The sequence below is a fragment of the Thalassophryne amazonica genome, chromosome 5 (assembly GCF_902500255.1).
Source record: "Thalassophryne amazonica chromosome 5, fThaAma1.1, whole genome shotgun sequence".
Classification (NCBI taxonomy): domain Eukaryota; kingdom Metazoa; phylum Chordata; class Actinopteri; order Batrachoidiformes; family Batrachoididae; genus Thalassophryne; species Thalassophryne amazonica.
In genome coordinates, this window is record NC_047107.1 from 62,595,097 (window position 1) to 62,613,606 (window position 18,510).

The following is an 18,510-nucleotide window of genomic DNA, read 5'->3' on the forward strand; positions in this document are numbered from 1 at the left end:
TTCCTCAAACTCAAACTGACTGCAAATCTCTAAAACTTGATAAAACCTGTAAATAATAATCAGATTTATTGTCAGTTTTCTTTAGACAAGTCAGGGGATGGAAACATGAACATTTCCAAGTCACTGAATATGTCTTGGACTTTATTTACATCAGTTATGAAGAAATACAAAAGTTTGTTTCACCAAAACATCAAATCAAGCCTTTCATCTCAAATGTGCTTTCTGTCAAATTGTAGCTGAACTTTCAAGACTTCTTTTTAAGAAAATCCTCCTCTACACCACTTCAACAGGAAGCTGAATTTTATATTTTTAATTAATTTACATCAAGTTGTAAAGATTTGCTTTCAGTTTGAATTAAGGAAGATAATTTTAGAAAAAAAAATGTATTTGAAATGGAATAAACAAATTAAAATTGGTGAAATATCGAGTGTTCCAATACTTTTGAGGGCAACTGAGAAACACGGAGGAGCAACATCTTACATCTCACATATAGAGAGCAGCAGATAAGAGAATTTTTAGAGTGGAATTCGCTAAATCATATCTCTAACTGCTGTCCAATAGCTGCAGCCCAGTAAGACAGACCCCTTAAGAAGCAGAACACAGGACATGTGTGGTTTTGGACAGATTGTTTGTACATGTGGTTATTTTGTAGGTTGGAGATTTTGTCCTCCTTGCCTGCATGTATTGTTGATTGAATCTTCAGGGCAGTGATGATAACAGTGACACCACAGTAGTCTCTGGGAGAATAAAGCTGGAGCGACACTGCTGCTGCTCTCCTTCCCGCTCTCTACTGTCTCCTTGCTGGATGTTCTTAGCAGCATAGTGTCCAATATGTTGCCTGCATTAAACACAGGAAGAAACAAAACAAAACAAAGCACACGTTAGACCGCCAAAAGTGCACAGTGCCAACACTGAATACAGCCAGGGTCACTGATAAAAAAAATATACAGTATGAACTTCACATCAGATTGAATTCGTGGGTGTATTATTTTTCACAGTCCACTATCTTTTGTTGTTTTGCATTGTTATTTCGTGTGCTTCCAAAGAAGAAACAGTCGAACCAAAGTGCATCAAAGAAGAAGGTCCCAGCTGACTGACAACATCATTAGTCAGCTACACAAGTCTTGTGTAGTTTTTCAAGTGTCTGAGTCAGAAAACCTCACTAGCAAAGAAAACATTCACAAACTAGAGCACCAGGCTCATAGAACGCAACCCTCCAATTCCACAAATTTTTACCTTGGAAACATTTTCAAGGTCAAAGTCCTGTTAGTAGTGGCTTTTCATAAGCTTGGCACTTGGTTTCAGACAGATAACTGTAAGATATACAAACAGGCATAAAATGGGAACCTCCATCCAATTTTGGTGGTGTAGGTAAATCCATAACAGAAAAATGAGAGTGATTGAGGCACTTGAGTTAATTGAGTTATAATGCAAAATGTACACCAAATGGACTTTTCAATATTAAATTCAAAAGTCCACAAAATCCACAATCTAGCTCAGATCTTTGTCAGGCGATAGTGAGTGCCAGTCTGCACCTCACTTTCAAATATGAGAGTGACTGGGGCATGTTTGATTGCCATATCATGTAAATTATTCATTAAACAGGGTTTTCATTGTTAAATTTAAATGCCCACAAAATCTGTAATCTGGATCAGATCCTGATGAAACTTAGGCAGTCTATAAAGGATACCATCCTACCAAATGCTCTTAAGGCCTGGTCCCACTGGGGAGAGGATTAATTGCACATGAATTGAGTACACAAATTACGGGCGTTAGTTGTCGTCCACAACAAAATTGGCCAAAAATGACAAATGTCCTAGTATGAATTACGGATATATTAATAATGTATAGCGAATATATGACAAACAATCACGGATGTATAACGCATGTATTGAGGAAACGCATTGGGCACATTGTGAGCATCACGGCAGTATTACGGGTGTATTGTGAATGCATCGCGCACGTGTTGCGCGTGCGCGGCATCTGCATTGCCATCATAAAAGAAGCGCACTCGGGCCTTTCAGCATCACTATTCACACCAACAATACAGCCTCTGGAGCAATTGCTGGACTCGGACAAGTTGATTGGTGTTGTAATGATCATAGAGTTGATGTTCATTTGTCATGCAAGGGTTAACTGTTCATGAGTTTGGGGAGTGGGAGGGGGGAAGCCGCTCGGGGTTGTGAGACGGTGTTTTTTTTTGAGAATGTCATGAAAAGAGAGAGTTCACCGTGAGTTGAAGCGGTAACAGCAACTCTTACTATTGTTGGTGTTAAATACAAGTCCTGAAAGAGAACCGAGATCCACGGCTGACTTCTCTGCAGCTGGGGATGTACAGTATGTTGTTGGATGCAGCAGCTATTACATCTTTGGGGATCCATAACTACATCTGTACGTCTCCACAGCTGGACTGGCACTGACTGGCAGGTATGTTGATTTCTGCCACATATAGTACTTTGGGTTTACGTGACGTGTTTGTTATGCATTCACAGATTATCCACAAATCAGATGCAAAGCAGATGTAATACAAATGCTTTATCCACGGCCAGTCTGTCTACATTTGCTACAACTTATTTTAATCCATGATGTGGGTATGATAGGCACGCAATATATCCGTTTTACACACTGTCCCAGTCCGCTGCCAAGCCGCAAATCCCCTCAGTTGCAGATATCAGCGGATGATGGCGGATATACAGCACATAGCTTCATTATGTCATCCGCAACCAAAATTTTATGCAGCTCAAAAATCCTGGCAATGGAAAAACGTGCCTCTGCAGATGATTGCGGACATGTGCGGATGTCGGCCGACTCATACAGGCATGTTTCACGGATACTGCGGATGTTTAGCAAATATGAGCCAATTTTGTGTGCAAACCATAAAGTCTTCCTAAACACCAGTAGGACCGGGTCTTTAAATATGAAATAAATTTGATCTGTTTTGACAGAGTTATGAGTTTTTGAAAATTCATCCAATGTTAATGATCAGGATTTTTTCCAATTTTCCAAGATTTTCCCTGACTTTGACCTTTGACCTTAAAAACTGAATCAGTTCTTGCTTATAAGGATATGAACCTTCAGTAAAACTGTCATAAAATTATATGAAAAATTGTGGGCTACAGGCTGTTCACCAACAGACAAACAAATAAACGGGCGAAAACAGAACCTTGTCCAACTTCATTGCTGGAGGTAAACAGAACTTATTTTATTTAACCTCACACCAACAAGTGGTAACAACAAAGACAACCACTAACTGAAGCTGAAGGAAATGTTGAATCAAATTGTACAGTCATTCAAAACTAATTCTTAACAACTGTGTAAAATATAAAAGACAGAGAAAAGGCTGCTCTTGAACACCTGGTGGCACTGTGAAATGTGCTTTGTCCACGGTGCAGATGTTTTTACCCTTACAACTGATACTGTGCCTATCTGATATCAAAAAGGCACCTGTTTGTCACTTGAGGGGGAAAAAGCATTGCGGAAGCATCTGTCTTTCACGGCTTTTAAGCTTTTCATTTGTTCTTGCCCGTTCACTGAGACCAGATGCTGAACAGCTGCAAGTGGAGATGGTCTAAAATAAGAACAAATCCTTCCTCTCTGAAACCTAGCCTACGAGCAGATCACTCCTTTTTCAACCTCTCACCCCATATCTGTGCTTTCTCAACTTCAGTTTTCCTTTGCAGAAGATGCATCTCGTATGCAGTGTTGTATAAAGTACCGGAAAATCACACTTAAGTAAAAGTACAGATACCCATTAAAAAAATGACTTTGGTAGAAGTTCAAGTCACTGATTGAAATGCTACTCAAGTAAAATTCTTAAAGTATCTAGTATTTATTGTACTTAAGTATGACAAGTAATGTACAACTAAATGTACTCAAGTATTGAAAGTAAAAGTACAAGTAAATGTTAATAATCAAAAACGGACTGATTTTTCTTTATATAAAGTTTATCTTGGCTTGTAAATGACTGGTAGTATTAGTCAAAATACTGAAATTGCGCACATCACACAAAAACACTTCAGAAACAAGGTTTCAAAACCGAAACGAGAGTAGGCTACTCACTAGGTGTTCACAGGAAACAGTTATTTATTTCTATATGTATTTATTTATTTTCATTGTTACATGGTTTCATCTTTTCTGTTGTGTTCTGTTTCATTAGGTTCTTTTTGTCTCTTTCTCTAAAATTGTATTGTAACATTATTAATGTATTATTATTGACTATTATTGTCTATTATGTAGACTATTATTGTTGTTGCTATAATATATGAATAAAAAGAAATTTAAAAAGTTACAATTTGACTATTTTACGACAATGAATGCTGAGCCATTAATTATACAGAAAACAAATCAACACAAACGTGCTGATGCGAACATCTTAATGCTAACTTTAACACTGAAAACGCCATAGACATGCTAATGCGTTAACATCGGCCCCGTTTTTAAGCTATAAAATACATCTATCAACTGTTTCAGAAGACCATAACAGGTCGGTTTAACATAAAAATATTAAATATTACTCACAGACATATGCTCTTCAGGGTTTTAGTGGGGAAAAATTAGGATAAAGTGAAATATAGCAATCAATCCATGAATCGTAGCTCGAAGCACTGCTTCGACCTGCGAATCACTGCTTTGATTGGTTCAAGGTTCAAAGCAAAGCCGCGCTGCAGAAAAGTTGATTACAGACCCGCTGCAGGTCTGTAATTAATGTAGAGAAATGATCATTTTCCTGACAAACACCCCCCAAGTGCGCAACTGCAAAAAAGCCTACCGGACATGCCTCATGACAAATTGGCCTGACTTCGTTGCACTCACTAGTAATCAGTGGTGTCTATGGGTGAAAACACGACTTTTTTCGTGTGTGTGTTTTTTTTTTTGTAACAAGTAACGGCATAGCGCATAGAAAATTTATCGGAGTAGAAGTATGCAATTAAGGTCGGAAATGTAGTGAAAGTAAGCTGAATTAAAAAACTCAAGTAAAGTACAAAGTCTCCCAAAACGTACTTACAGTAGTGTTCAGAATAATAGTAGTGCTATGTGACTAAAAAGATTAATCCAGGTTTTGAGTATATATTTCTTATTGTTACGTGGGAAACAAGGTACAAGTAGATTCAGTAGATTCTCACAAATCCAATAAGACCAAGCATTCATGATATGCACACTCTTAAAGGAGACCTGCATTGAAATAAATGTGGTCAGATTTCAGAAAAGAAATAGCTGATATGTATTTATAAGACCCTTGTGAATGCAGTAAAGTAAATCTGTAAGCCCAAATTTGAAATTCAGCAGAGAAATATTCATTTAAAAATGACAAATTTGCAGCTAACATTTAGCCCTCTGTGAAAACAGTTTGTACATCTGGATCATTTCCATGACGTCGGTGACAAGACGACGCGTTCCTGCCTTCAGTCCGATCCCGCATTGAAATTGATTTTATCTCTTAGTAATGTTACTGTTATACACATCCTGGTTTCAACATCCAAAAGTAAGCTGCAATGAATGTGAGATACAGCTCTGCTTGCTCAGATCCGGGGATCAGATCAGTGGCGGCATCGACAGTGGGCGACATTATTCCCCAACGCCTCGCTCTCACTGCCCCCAATACGCTTACCAAGTGCATGCGCTCATTAAATGCCGCCGTGGCACTCACACCCCCGTGTCTGCTGTGCAGCCAGCACCACCTCTCTGTCTACTGAATGGAGTTGCAGCCAACTTGGCACAAGTCCAGAGACTACGCTCGCCGTTTTAATGCAGTGCGCGCGGTGACACCTGTTGCTCGCAAGGACAGACTTCTTGCTGCAAAATCCACAGCGCCGCACGTCTCGGTAATCGGAGCCGCAGAGCTCAGTGGCCGCTGAGAGAGGTTTATATATTTTTAATGACATGAATTCTTTGCGGGTCTCACCTCCGTAGCCTGCGACAGTAACACCGGAGGCAAAAGACAGTAGATTTTCAATGCGACACCACTCAATCAAACGGGTGTATGAAAAAGTCCACAAAAATAATTTTCAAGCACAAATAAAAGAAATGTGTACTCACCAAGTGTACCGCAAGACAATATGATCTTTTAAAAAGTAGATCCTTCCGTATAAGACAAGAAAAAGGTGCAGATGCAAACTGACGTAAATCCACAAATTACAGTTGGCGCGCGCAATGCATGCTGGGAGAGGGTCTTGTCCCTGACGTCTCGGCAGCGTCCATGATGAGAAGGACAATTTGCTGGGGGCTAAATGTTAGCTGTAAATTTGTCATTTTCAAATGAATTTCTCCGTTGAATGACAGATCTGGGCTTGCAGATTTACTTTACTACATTCAGAAGGATCTTATGTGTAAATATAAGTCATTTTTTGGTCCAAAGATCTGACTGCATTTATTTCAATGCAGGTCTACTTTAAGGCTATGAAATTTGGCTATTAGTAAAAAAAGTAGAAAAGGGGGTGTTCACAATAATAGTAGCATGTTGACGCTGCTGCTGTTGACGCTACAAACTGAAAACTATTATGTTCAAACTGCTTTTTTAGCAATCCTGTGAATCACTAAACTAGGATTTAGTTGTATAACCACAGTTTTTCATGATTTCTTCACATCTGCGAGGCATTAATGTTGTTGGTTTGGAACCAAGATTTTGCTCGGTTACTCGTGTGCTTGGAGTCATTGTCTTGTTGAAACACCCATTTCAAGGGCATAACCTCTTCAGCATAAGGCAACATGACCTCTTCAAGTATTCTGACATATCCAAACTGATCCATGATACCTGGTATGTGATATATAGGCCCAACACCATAGTAGGAGAAACATGCCCATATCATGATGCTTGCACCACCATGCTTCACTGTCTTCACTGTGAACTGTGGCTTGAATTCAGAGTTTGGGGGTCATCTCACAAACTGTCTGCGGCCCTTGGACCCAAAAAGAACAATTTTACTCTCATCAGTCCACAAAATATTCCTCCATTTCTCTTTAGGCCAGTTGATGTGTTCTTTGGCAAATTGTAACCTCTTCTGCACGTCTTTTATTTAACAGAGGGACTTTGCGGGGGATTCTTGCAAATAAATTAGCTTCACACAGGCGTCTTCTAACTGTCACAGCACTTACAGGTAACTCCAGACTGTCTTTGATCATCCTGGAGCTGATCAATGGGTGAGCCTTTGTCATTCTGGTTATTCTTCTATCCATTTTGATGGTTGTTTTCTGTTTTCTTCCATGCGTCTGTTTTTTTTTTTGTTGACCATTTTAAAGCATTGGAGATCACTGTAGATGAACAGCCTAAAATTTTTTGCACCTGCATTTAACTTTCCCCTCTCCAATCAACTTTTTAATCAAACTACGCTGTTCTTCTGAACAATGTCTTGAACGTCCCTTTTTCCTCAGGCTTTCAAAGAGAAAAGCATGTTCAACAGGTGCTGACTTCATCCTTAAATAGGGGACATCTGATTAACACCTGTTTGTTCCACAAAACTGACAAACTCACTGACTGAATGCCACACTACTATTATTGTGAACACCCCCTTTTCTACTTTTTTTTTTACTAATAGCCCAATTTCATAGCCTTAGTGCATATCATGAATGCTTGGTCTTGTTGGATTTTTGAGAATCTACTGAATCTACTGGTACCTTGTTTCCCATATAACAATAAGAAATATACTGAAAACCTGGATTAATTGTTGTGTGGGCCGCCAGAAGAGGAGGTACTGCTGGCCCACCACCAGAGGGCGCCCTGCCTGAAGTGCGGGCTTCAGGCACGAGAGGGCGCTGCCGCCACGGACACAGCCGGGAGTGACAGCTGTCACTCATTATTTCCTGACAGCTGTCACTCATTCTTCATCATCTCACTCCATAAAACCCAGACGTCATCTCCACCTCATCGCCGAGATATCGTACTTCTATGGAGGTAATATCCTCAGCCATTTGTGTTTACCTTATAATCTGTATATTGTGAGTGTTTGCAGGTGTACCGGTCCCTTGTTTTGTGGAAGCTGAGTGAGTGCAGGACGGCACTCTTTTCCTCTGATGGATCACTGCATACTCATCAGAATATTGAGTGAGAGGTGGAGGTGGCATTCCCACCGTTGTTGTTACGGGGTGTACACACACCCACACTTGACTGTCTTTGTTCTTCGCCGGCAGTACCAGATCCGACAGTCGGGGACGGTGATCACCTGGGAATTCGGGACTTGGCGGCTCCAGTATTCACCAGGTTCGGTGGCGGCAGAAATTGTGTGGTTCCGGCTCTTCTCAGGACAGACGTCTTCTATCCTCGAGCCTGACCACACGTCACCTTTGTGGATTGACTGTTATCATATTCTGAGATTGTCTGTGTATTCGTTGTGCACCTTCACAACATTAAATTCTTACTTTTTGGCTCATCTATTGACCGTTCATTTGCGCCCCCTGTTGTGGGTCCATGTAACTACACTTTCACAACAGGATATCTCGGCCAGCGTCATGGATCCCGAGGGGCGTCTGTTGGACAGCCAATGGAAGAGCAGGGTGCACAGGCGTCTGCAGGAGGCGTGCTCGGTGAGTTGCAGCAAATCCTCACTGCCTTTACCGCTCGGCTGGATTTGATGTCCGAGCAAAACATCATCCTTAATCGCAGGATGGAGGCTCTCACCACACAGGTGGAAGCGCGCGATCAGAGCACTGCTGCGGCTCCTCCTCCTGCTGACCCGGTGCCGGGTATTAACATTCCACTGGTCATTCAACAAACCCCCCCACCATCCCCTGAAGCATACATAAGTCCCCCTGAGCCGTACGGGGGTTGTGTGGAGACGTGCGTGGACTTTCTGATGCAGTGTTCGCTCGTCTTTGCACAACGACCCGTGATGTACGCGTCTGACGCCAGTAAGGTGGCTTATGTTATTACTTTGCTTCGGGGTAAGGCAAATGAGGAGGCTGGTCCGCGGGGAGTGTTTTCTCTGCAGCTCAAAGGAGCACATACAGAAAAACTGCCCCAAACGGCCACAACAACAACTGCCCTCAGAGACTGGGCTAAGGGGGGGTCAAAACATTCACGTGGGACACACAGATTGCCACACGACTCCCAGTTACAATCCTGAGCGGGGATTTAACCCTTCAAGCCCCAGCACTGGTGGACACGGGGTCAGAAGGGAATTTGCTAGACAGCAGATGGGCAAGGGAGGTAGGGCTCCCTCTAGTGGCGCTTCCTTCTCCATTGCAGGTGCAGGCACTAGATGGCACCCTCCTCCCTTTAATCACACACAAGACACAACCAGTAACTCTGGTGGTGTCTGGAAACCATCGGGAGGAGATTGAGTTTTTTGTAACTCCTTCTACCTCCCGCGTGATTTTGGGCTTCCCATGGATGTTGAAGCACAATCCCCGGATTGATTGGCCGTCTGGGGTGGTGGTTCAGTGGAGCGAAACCTGCCATCGGGTGTGTTTAGGATCCTTGGTTCCTCCCGGTTTACAGGCTAAGGAGGAGGTCAAAGTCCCTCCCAATCTGACGGCAGTGCCGGTTGAGTACCACGATCTTGCTGACGTCTTCAGCAAGGATCTGGCACTCACCCTTCCCCCGCACCGTCCGTACGATTGTGCCATTGATTTGGTTCCAGGCGCTGAGTTCCCGTCCAGCAGGCTGTACAACCTCTCATGACCTGAGCGCGAATCAATGGAGACCTACATCCGGGACTCATTAGCTGCCGGGCTGATCCGGAACTCCACCTCCCCGATGGGGGCAGGTTTCTTTTTTGTAGGCAAGAAAGATGGCGGACTCCGTCCATGCATTGATTACAGGGGGCTGAATGAGATTACGGTTCGCAACCGATACCCGTTGCCATTGTTGGATTCCGTGTTCAGCCCCCTGCATGGAGCCAAAATCTTTACTAAGCTGGATCTTAGAAATGCGTATCACCTGGTTCGGATCCGGAAGGGAGACGAATGGAAGACGGCATTTAACACCCCGTTAGGTCACTTTGAGTACCTGGTCATGCCGTTCGGCCTCACCAACGCCCCCGCGACGTTCCAAGCCTTGGTTAACGACGTCTTGCGGGACTTCCTGCACCGATTCGTCTTCATATATCTGGACGATATTCTCATCTTTTCTCCGGATCCTGAGACCCATGTCCAGCATGTACGTCAGGTCCTGCAGCGGTTGTTAGAGAACCGACTGTTTGTGAAGGGCGAGAAGTGCGAGTTTCACCGCACGTCTTTGTGCTTCCTGGGGTTTATCATCTCCTCTAACGCTGTCGCCCCTGATCCGGCCAAGGTTGCGGCGGTGAGAGATTGGCCCCAACCAACAAGCCATAGGAAGCTGCAACAGTTCCTCGGCTTCGCTAATTTCTATAGGAGGTTCATTAAGGGCTACAGTCAGGTAGTTAGCCCCCTGACAGCCCTGACCTCTCCAAAAGTCCCCTTCACCTCGTCGGATCGGTGCAAAGCCGCGTTCAAGGAGTTGAAACAACGGTTCTCTACTGCGCCAGTTTTGGTGCAGCCTGACCCTAGCCGCCAGTTCGTGGTTGAAGTGGACGCCTCTGACTCAGGGATAGGAGCCGTGCTATCCCAGAGCGGAGAGACTGATAAGGTTCTTCACCCGTGTGCCTACTTTTCACGCAGGATGACCCCGACTGAACGGAACTACGACGTCGGCAATCGAGAACTCCTTGCGGTGAAAGAGGCTCTTGAGGAGTGGAGACACCTGTTGGAGGGAGCGTCTGTGCCATTCACGGTTTTCACTGACCATCGGAACCTGGAGTATATCAGGACCGCCAAGCGGCTGAACCCCAGGCAAGCCCGCTGGTCACTGTTCTTCGGGCGTTTTGACTTCCGGATCACCTATCGCCCCGGGACCAAGAACCAGAGGTCGGATGCCTTGTCCCAGGTACACGAAGAGGAGGTCAAAACTGTACTGTCGGATCCACCGGAGCCCATCTTGCCTGAGTCCACTATCTTGGCCACCCTCACCTGGGACGTGGAGAAGATTGTCCGGGAGGCCCTGGCACGAAGACCGGACCCGGGAACTGGACCAAGAAACAAACTATACGTCCCACCAGAGGCCAGGGCTGCGGTCCTTGACTTCTGTCACGGTTCCAAGCTCTCCTGTCATCCAGGGGTGCGAAGGACCGTGGCAGTTGTCCGGCAGCGCTTCTGGTGGGCGTCTATGGAGGCCGATGTCCGGGAGTACATCCAGGCCTGTACCACCTGTGCCAGGGGCAAGGCTGACCACAGGAAGTCCCAAGGTCTGCTCCAACCGCTTCCTGTGCCTCATCGCCCCTGGTCCCACATCGGCCTGGATTTTGTCACGGGTCTCCCACCGTCCCAGGGCAACACCACCATCCTCACGATAGTGGACCGATTCTCCAAGGCGACCCACTTGGTGGCCCTCCCGAAGCTCCCTACGGCCCAGGAGACAGCGGACCTCCTGGTCCACCACGTCGTCCGTCTGCATGGGATTCCCACTGACGTAGTCTCGGATCGTGGTCCCCAGTTTTCCTCTCACGTCTGGAGGAGTTTCTGCAGGGAACTGGGGGCCACCGTGAGCCTCTCGTCCGGGTACCATCCACAGACGAACGGACAGGCAGAGCGGGCCAACCAGGAGCTGGAACAGACCCTCCGCTGTGTAACATCCGCGCACCCGACGGCCTGGAGTAACCATCTGGCCTGGATCGAGTATGTGCATAACAGCCAGGTGTCTTCTGCCACCGGCCTCTCCCCATTTGAGGTGTGTTTGGGGTACCAGCCCCCATTATTTCCCATGGTGGAGGGAGAGGTCGGTGTGCCCTCGGTCCGGGCCCACCTTCGGAGGTGCCGTCGGGTGTGGCGCACCGCCCGTTCTGTCTTGTGGAAGGCCCGGACGAGGGCCAAGACCCATGCAGACCGCCGGCGGTCCCTGGCCCCTGCATACCAGCCCGGGCAGGAGGTGTGGTTGTCGACGAAGGACATCCCTCTTCAAGTACAGTCACCAAAACTGATGGACAGGTTCATCGGCCCATTTCGCATCCTCAAGGTCCTTAGCCCTGCCGCAGTGAAGCTCCAGCTGCCAGCTTCACTGCGGATCCACCCGGTGTTCCACATCTCCAAACTCAAACCGTACCACACCTCACCCCTCTGTGCTCCCGGTCCGGCGCCGCCTCCTGCCCGGATCATTGACGGGGAGCCGGCTTGGACAGTGCGCCGGCTCCTGGACGTCCGTCGAATGGGCCGGGGGTTCCAATATCTGGTGGACTGGGAGGGGTATGGACCCGAAGAACGCTCTTGGGTGAAGAGGAGCTTCATCCTGGATCCGGCCCTCCTGGCCGATTTCTACCGTCGACACCCCGATAAGCCTGGTCGGGCGCCAGGAGGTGCCCGTTGAGGGGGGGGTCCTGTTGTGTGGGCCGCCAGAAGAGGAGGTACTGCTGGCCCACCACCAGAGGGCGCCCTGCCTGAAGTGCGGGCTTCAGGCACAAGAGGGCGCTGCCGCCACGGACACAGCCGGGAGTGACAGCTGTCACTCATTATTTCCTGACAGCTGTCACTCATTCTTCATCATCTCACTCCATAAAACCCAGACATCATCTCCACCTCATCGCCGAGATATCGTACTTCTATGGAGGTAATATCCTCAGCCATTTGTGTTTACCTTATAATCTGTATATTGTGAGTGTTTGCAGGAGTACCGGTCCCTTGTTTTGTGGAAGCTGAGTGAGTGCAGGACGGCACTCTTTTCCTCTGAGGGATCACTGCATACTCATCAGAATATTGAGTGAGAGGTGGAGGTGGCATTCCCACCGTTGTTGTTACGGGGTGTACACACACCCACACTTGACTGTCTTTGTTCTTCGCCGGCAGTACCAGATCCGACAGTCGGGGACGGTGATCACCTGGGAATTCGGGACTTGGTGGCTCCAGTATTCACCAGGTTCGGTGGCGGCGGAAATCGTGTGGTTCCGGCTCTTCTCAGGACAGACGTCTTCTATCCTCGAGCCTGCCCACACGTCACCTTTGTGGATTGACTGTTATCATATTCTGAGATTGTCTGTGTATTCGTTGTGCACCTTCACAACATTAAATTGTTACTTTTTGGCTCATCTATTGACCGTTCATTTGCGCCCCCTGTTGTGGGTCCGTGTCACTACACTTTCACAACATTAATCTTTTTAGTCACATAGCACTACTATTATTCTGAACACTACTGTAAGTACAGTAGTGAAGTATTTTTACTTCATTACTATACAACACTGATTGTATGTAATGAGAGCAGGCAAAGATGCCTATTGATGAACGTGCACAGATACGCAGTATTTATGAACCAGTTTTGCACTTTCGTTTCCCTCTGAGTACTCACTATGCTTCAAAAGAAAGCAAATTAAAGCAGAAGTGGCTGAGACACCTTTCCTAAATGAAATGTAAGCATAATGCAAACATCACCCTTTCTCCCTTCAGGTCATAATAAACACTGAAAGAACAGCGGTCTCCTGGTCTTGCAAAAAATATACATAAACAGATGCTGTGTTAAGTTTAAAACTGAAATTTGAAGCAAAATGAAATGACATCTGTTCAGGTTTAGCCATGTGTATGACCAGTTCTCCTGTGCACGAGTAACGTCAACATCACATAATGGATGTCACGTTGGAGCATCCTGCTGACCTGTCCACACAACAAAACCAAACTTTACGTGAGAGTCGTGACGGTGCCTAATCAAGACGGAATGACTCAGTTTTCTTTTAATATGATAAATAATTAAAACGAATGGGATAATTTTAAGTATTTATTTAAATGCAGTCACTAAGAAGCCCACCACTGAAAACTAATTCAGACTGGATGGAAGCAGTAAAAAAAAAAAAAAAAAAAGTGCAGCATAATTTCAGGGTGGTTGTGCGCTGTCACTCAAACGTCAGTGTGTCAGATAGTGGATGGTATCTTCTCTTTCATCTGAGCTCAGCTTTCTTTCACAAAACATCAAAGCACTTCCTCTAGGGTTAAGGGAACTATCTTTCCAGCAGACTGACACATACATTAACACCCATGCTGGCACATTGCTCCTTCTGTCTTGCTAACTTTGTTTCACTCTGGCATGCAAATCTTTGGCAAACTTTGGGCATATTTAAATGTTTTTTCTAATGTAAAAAAAAAAAAGAAAAAAGAAAAAACAACTGAATACCTCATATTAAAATTTCAATATTTAAATTCCTGGTGAAAAATTTCTATAACATGACATGTATTTAATAAAAATAGAAAAGACAAGATAATGATATGTGTGAATGCGTGCACCATTCAGCATAACAGAACTAAATCCTCACTTTGAAAACAGCTTTTCTTTAGACAAATCAGGCAATGGGTATATGAACACTTACAGTCACTGAATATTGTCTAGGAAATTATTATATCAGTCAACAAATACAAACAACAGTAATGGATGGAGTAGGCAGTAATATAGATTATTTATGATGATGATTCAGATGCTCAAAAGTGCTATATATTGATGCCTTATACACACACACACACACACACACACACACTGATTTCAAGGTGCTACCATACAAGGCACTAAACAACACACCTGGCATAAATTGGGGGAAAAGGGCCTTGATCTCTCTGCGTCAATAAAACAGTCAGATTCTGTGGAGACTTTCAAGTCCAGACTTAAGATGCACTTATTTTCCATTGCGTATGGCAAGCATAGTTGCATAGTATGTTACTATGCCTTTTGCTCTTTTAAATTCATTTTATTATGAAATGGAATGTGCCACGGCCTCAACTTTATCTAAATTCTGGGTCTTTTAGTGAAGCTTAGGGCGAGTGAGTGGCTGGCGGTCACCTTTGTATTTCCTTTGTTTTTCTTGTTGCTTAATGCTGACAAATTATACAGTATTTGCTGCTCCATCCAGAGATGGGTGTGGTGTCTGTTTTCTGTTTCTGTACCCTCCTGTCCTGTGCACCAGCATTTCCTGTATGTTAACATTTCTCTAACTTTAATTAGCAGCTTGTCTTTTTGAGTCATTGAGTATTTTCATGTTCTGTGTAATTACATTTATGCGTTAACAGGAGAGCTCCAAAGTGAGTGGTACATTTTTTCTTGGATTTATTGCCATCTGAGCAAAAATGTTAGAAATGGGTCCCAGATTTCTGTTTTTTTCACTTTGTTTAACACTGCAAGACACAATGTGAGTGTCCACCTCATTTTAATGACAATAATCAATTAAAAGAGCACACTATTCCATTTCAATTCATTTATGATGAATGTGATGTGTAATCAATCACCTCCCCACCCCAAAAAAGTCATAAAAGTTCAAGATTTCTTACAACCCCAATTCCAATGAAGGTGGGACGTTGTGTAAAATGTAAATAAAAACAGAACACAATGATTTGCAAATCCTCTTCAATCCATATTAAATTGAATACACCACGAAGACAAGATATTTAATGTTCAAACTGATAGACTTTTTGTTTTTGTGCAAATATTTGCTCATTTTGAAATGGATGCATGCAACACATTTCACAAAAGTTGGGATGGGGCAACAAAAGACTGGGAAAGTTGATGAATGCGCAAAGAACACCAAATTGGAAACAGATGAGTGTCATGATTGGGTATAAAAGGAGCATCCCCAAAAGGCTCAGCCATTCACAAGCAAAGATGGTATGAGGATCACCACTTTGTGAAAAACTGCATGAAAAAAAAAGTCAAACAGTTTAAAAACAATGTTTCTCAACGTTCAATTGCAAGGAATTTAGGGAGGCTCAGGAACACTTCAGAAAACCATTGTCAGTTAACACAGTTCGTCGCTACATCTACAAGTGCAAGTTAAAACTTGAGCATACAAAATGAAAGCCATAATCAACAACATCCAGAAATGCTACCGCCTTTTTGGTAGCAATTTTTTGGTAAATCATGGACGTCGTGTCCTGCGGACAAATGTGGAAAACGACCATCCAGATTGTTACCAGCGCAAAGTTGAAAAGCCAGCATCTGTGATGGTATGGGGGTGTGTTAGTGCCCATAGCATGGGCAACTTACACATCTGTGATTGCACTATCAATACTGAAAGGTACATCCAGGTTTTGGAGCAACACATGCTGCCATCCAAGCAACATCTTTTTCAGGGACACCCCAGCTTATTTCAGCAAGACAGTGCCAAGCCACATTCTGCACGTGTTACAACAGTGTGGCTGCGTAGTAAAAGAGTGCAGGTACTAGACTGGCCTGCCTGCAGTCCAGATGTAATCCAGCCTTTGGGGAAGTTTATTTGCTGGTTGGATTTTGGAGTGCCGCTCCTTGATGGTTGCTATGGTAACTGTGGGCGCACCTGATTTCTTTTGGATCTTTGCAATCAGCTCACCTGGAGTGTGAAGTGGTGGATACAAAAAGGGGTTTTGTAGTGTGAGGGGAGGACTTCACTTCATTCCACTTCACTTCACGGAGAGGAAAGGATTTGGTGGCGGAAGGCATGAAGAGCAGCTGGTGAGGAGAGCGACTGGATAACGGGAGTCGTGTTGACGTTGATGTTACTGGTTCCAGCTGAACGCTCGCGCCGGAGAAACGCCATACACATGGATTATCCGCAGCGGCAGGGGAGAACCCTGCCGTGTCTGTGAGTGAGTACGCTCTCATGTGTTTGTGAGGTGGTGCTTTTTAAGCAGAAAGTTGGAGTTTCCTGCGGGGACGGAGTTGTGTGCTCGCTGGCCTGGGTGTGTGTGTGTGTAGGTGCACGGAAGGCGAGGTGACGGAGAGAGACGCCAGGAGGAGAGACGAGCGACGAGGGGCGTTACAAGGAGCCTTCCCTCAGCTGAGAGAGTGCGTCGTGCCACGTCGGAGGAGAGAAGGACACGCCACTAAGCTGACAGTGGGAAAACGTCCGCGGATTGGTGGATGTTTGGTTGGGTCCGGATTGGTTGGCTCTGCTGGAAGTTGTTTTTTAATATTTTTTTCTCTTTTAAGAATTGTATTTTAAGATTTCTCTTTTTTTACGTTGTAAAATTGGTAATAAATTATTAATATAAGGTTTGCCTTGTTTGGTCACTCCAGCTCTATTTGACAATAACCAGTAAATTGGACATTTTGTGCTTTAACTTATTATTCAAAACTTACAGTAATACATAAACCTTGCTTACACAGAACTGTCACCCATTGAAAATGTGTGGCACATTATGAAGCGCAAAATACAACAACAGAGACCCTGGACTGTTGAACAACTGAAGTCGTACATCAAGCAAGAATGGAAAAAAATTCCACCTACAAAGCTTCAACAATTAGTGTCTTCAGTTCCCAAATGCTTACTGAGTGTTGTTAGAAGGAAAGGTGATGTAACACAGTGGTAAACATACCACTGTCCCAGCTTTTTTGAAACGTGTTGCAGGCATCCATTTCAAAATAAGAAAATATTTATGCAAAAACAATAAAGTTTATCAGTTTGAACATTAAATATCTTGTCTTTGTGGTGTATTCAATTGAATATAGGTTGAAGACAATTTGCAAATCATTGTATTCTGTTTTATTTACATTTTACACAATGTCCCAACTTCACTGGAATTGGGATTGTAGCATGGGTTAGGTTTTTTGGCTGTCCCATGGTACACAGTGCATCCAGAAAGTATTCACAGTGCTTGACTGTTTCCATATTTTGTTATGCCTTATTCCAAAATTGATTAAATTAATTCTTTCCCTCAAAATTCTACACACAACACCCCATAATGACATAATAAAAAAGGTTTTTTGAATTTTTTTTTTCAAATTTATTAAAAAATAATGCACATAAGCATTCACACCCTTTGCTCAATACTTTGTTGATGCACCTTTGGCAGCAATTACAGCCTCAAGTCTTGAATATAATGCCATAGGCTTGGTGCACCTATCTTTGGGCAGTTTTGCCCATTCCTCTTTGCAGCACCTCTCAAGCTCCATCAGGTTGAATGGGGAGCGTCGGTGAACAGCCATTTTCAGATCTCTCCAGAGATGTTCAATCGGATTCAGGTGTGGGCTCTGGCTGGGTCACTCAAGGACATTCACAGAGTTGTTCTGAAGCCACTCCTTTGATATCTTTGCTGTGTATTTAGGGTCATTGTCCTGCTGAAAGATGAAGTGTAGCCCCAGTCCGAGGTCAAGAGTGCTCTTTGCAGGTTTTCATACAGGATATCTCTGTACATTGCTGCATTCATCTTTCCCTCAATCCTGACTAGTCTCCCAGTTCCTGCTGCTGAAACACACTCCCACAGCATGATGCTGCCACCACCATGCTTCAATGTAGGGATGGTGCCTGGTTTTCTCCAATTCATGCCAAGGGGTTCAATCTCTGTCTCGTCAGACCAGAAAATTTAGTTTCTCATAGTGTGAGAGACCTTCAGGTGGGCTGCCATGTGCCTTTTTACCAAGGAGTGGCTTCCATCTGTTCACTCTACAACAGGGGTTTTCAAAGTGTGGGAGAGTGAGCTCCCCTTCAGAGAACAAATGAATAGCTGCGCTCCCCTTCCCCCACAAACACACATACACACAATTTCAATGTCTTTGTGTGTTTCTTTTTATTCTTGTACAGAACTTAAACACATTTTAAAAGTATTTGTGTGTTTTTAAGGAACTGT

The 18,510-nt window shown here is 44.3% G+C and overlaps 1 protein-coding gene across 1 annotated transcript in view; it reads right to left on the reverse strand.

Moving 5' to 3' along the window:
- The window catches only part of bmpr1ba (bone morphogenetic protein receptor, type IBa), a 123,880-nt gene that overhangs the window by 45,866 nt on the left and 59,504 nt on the right, over positions 1–18,510 (reverse strand). Inside the window, exon 3 of the mRNA XM_034170418.1 lies at positions 676–838. Within this exon, the coding sequence (XP_034026309.1) occupies positions 676–838 (163 nt within the window). The remainder of the gene's footprint in view (positions 1–675; positions 839–18,510) is intronic.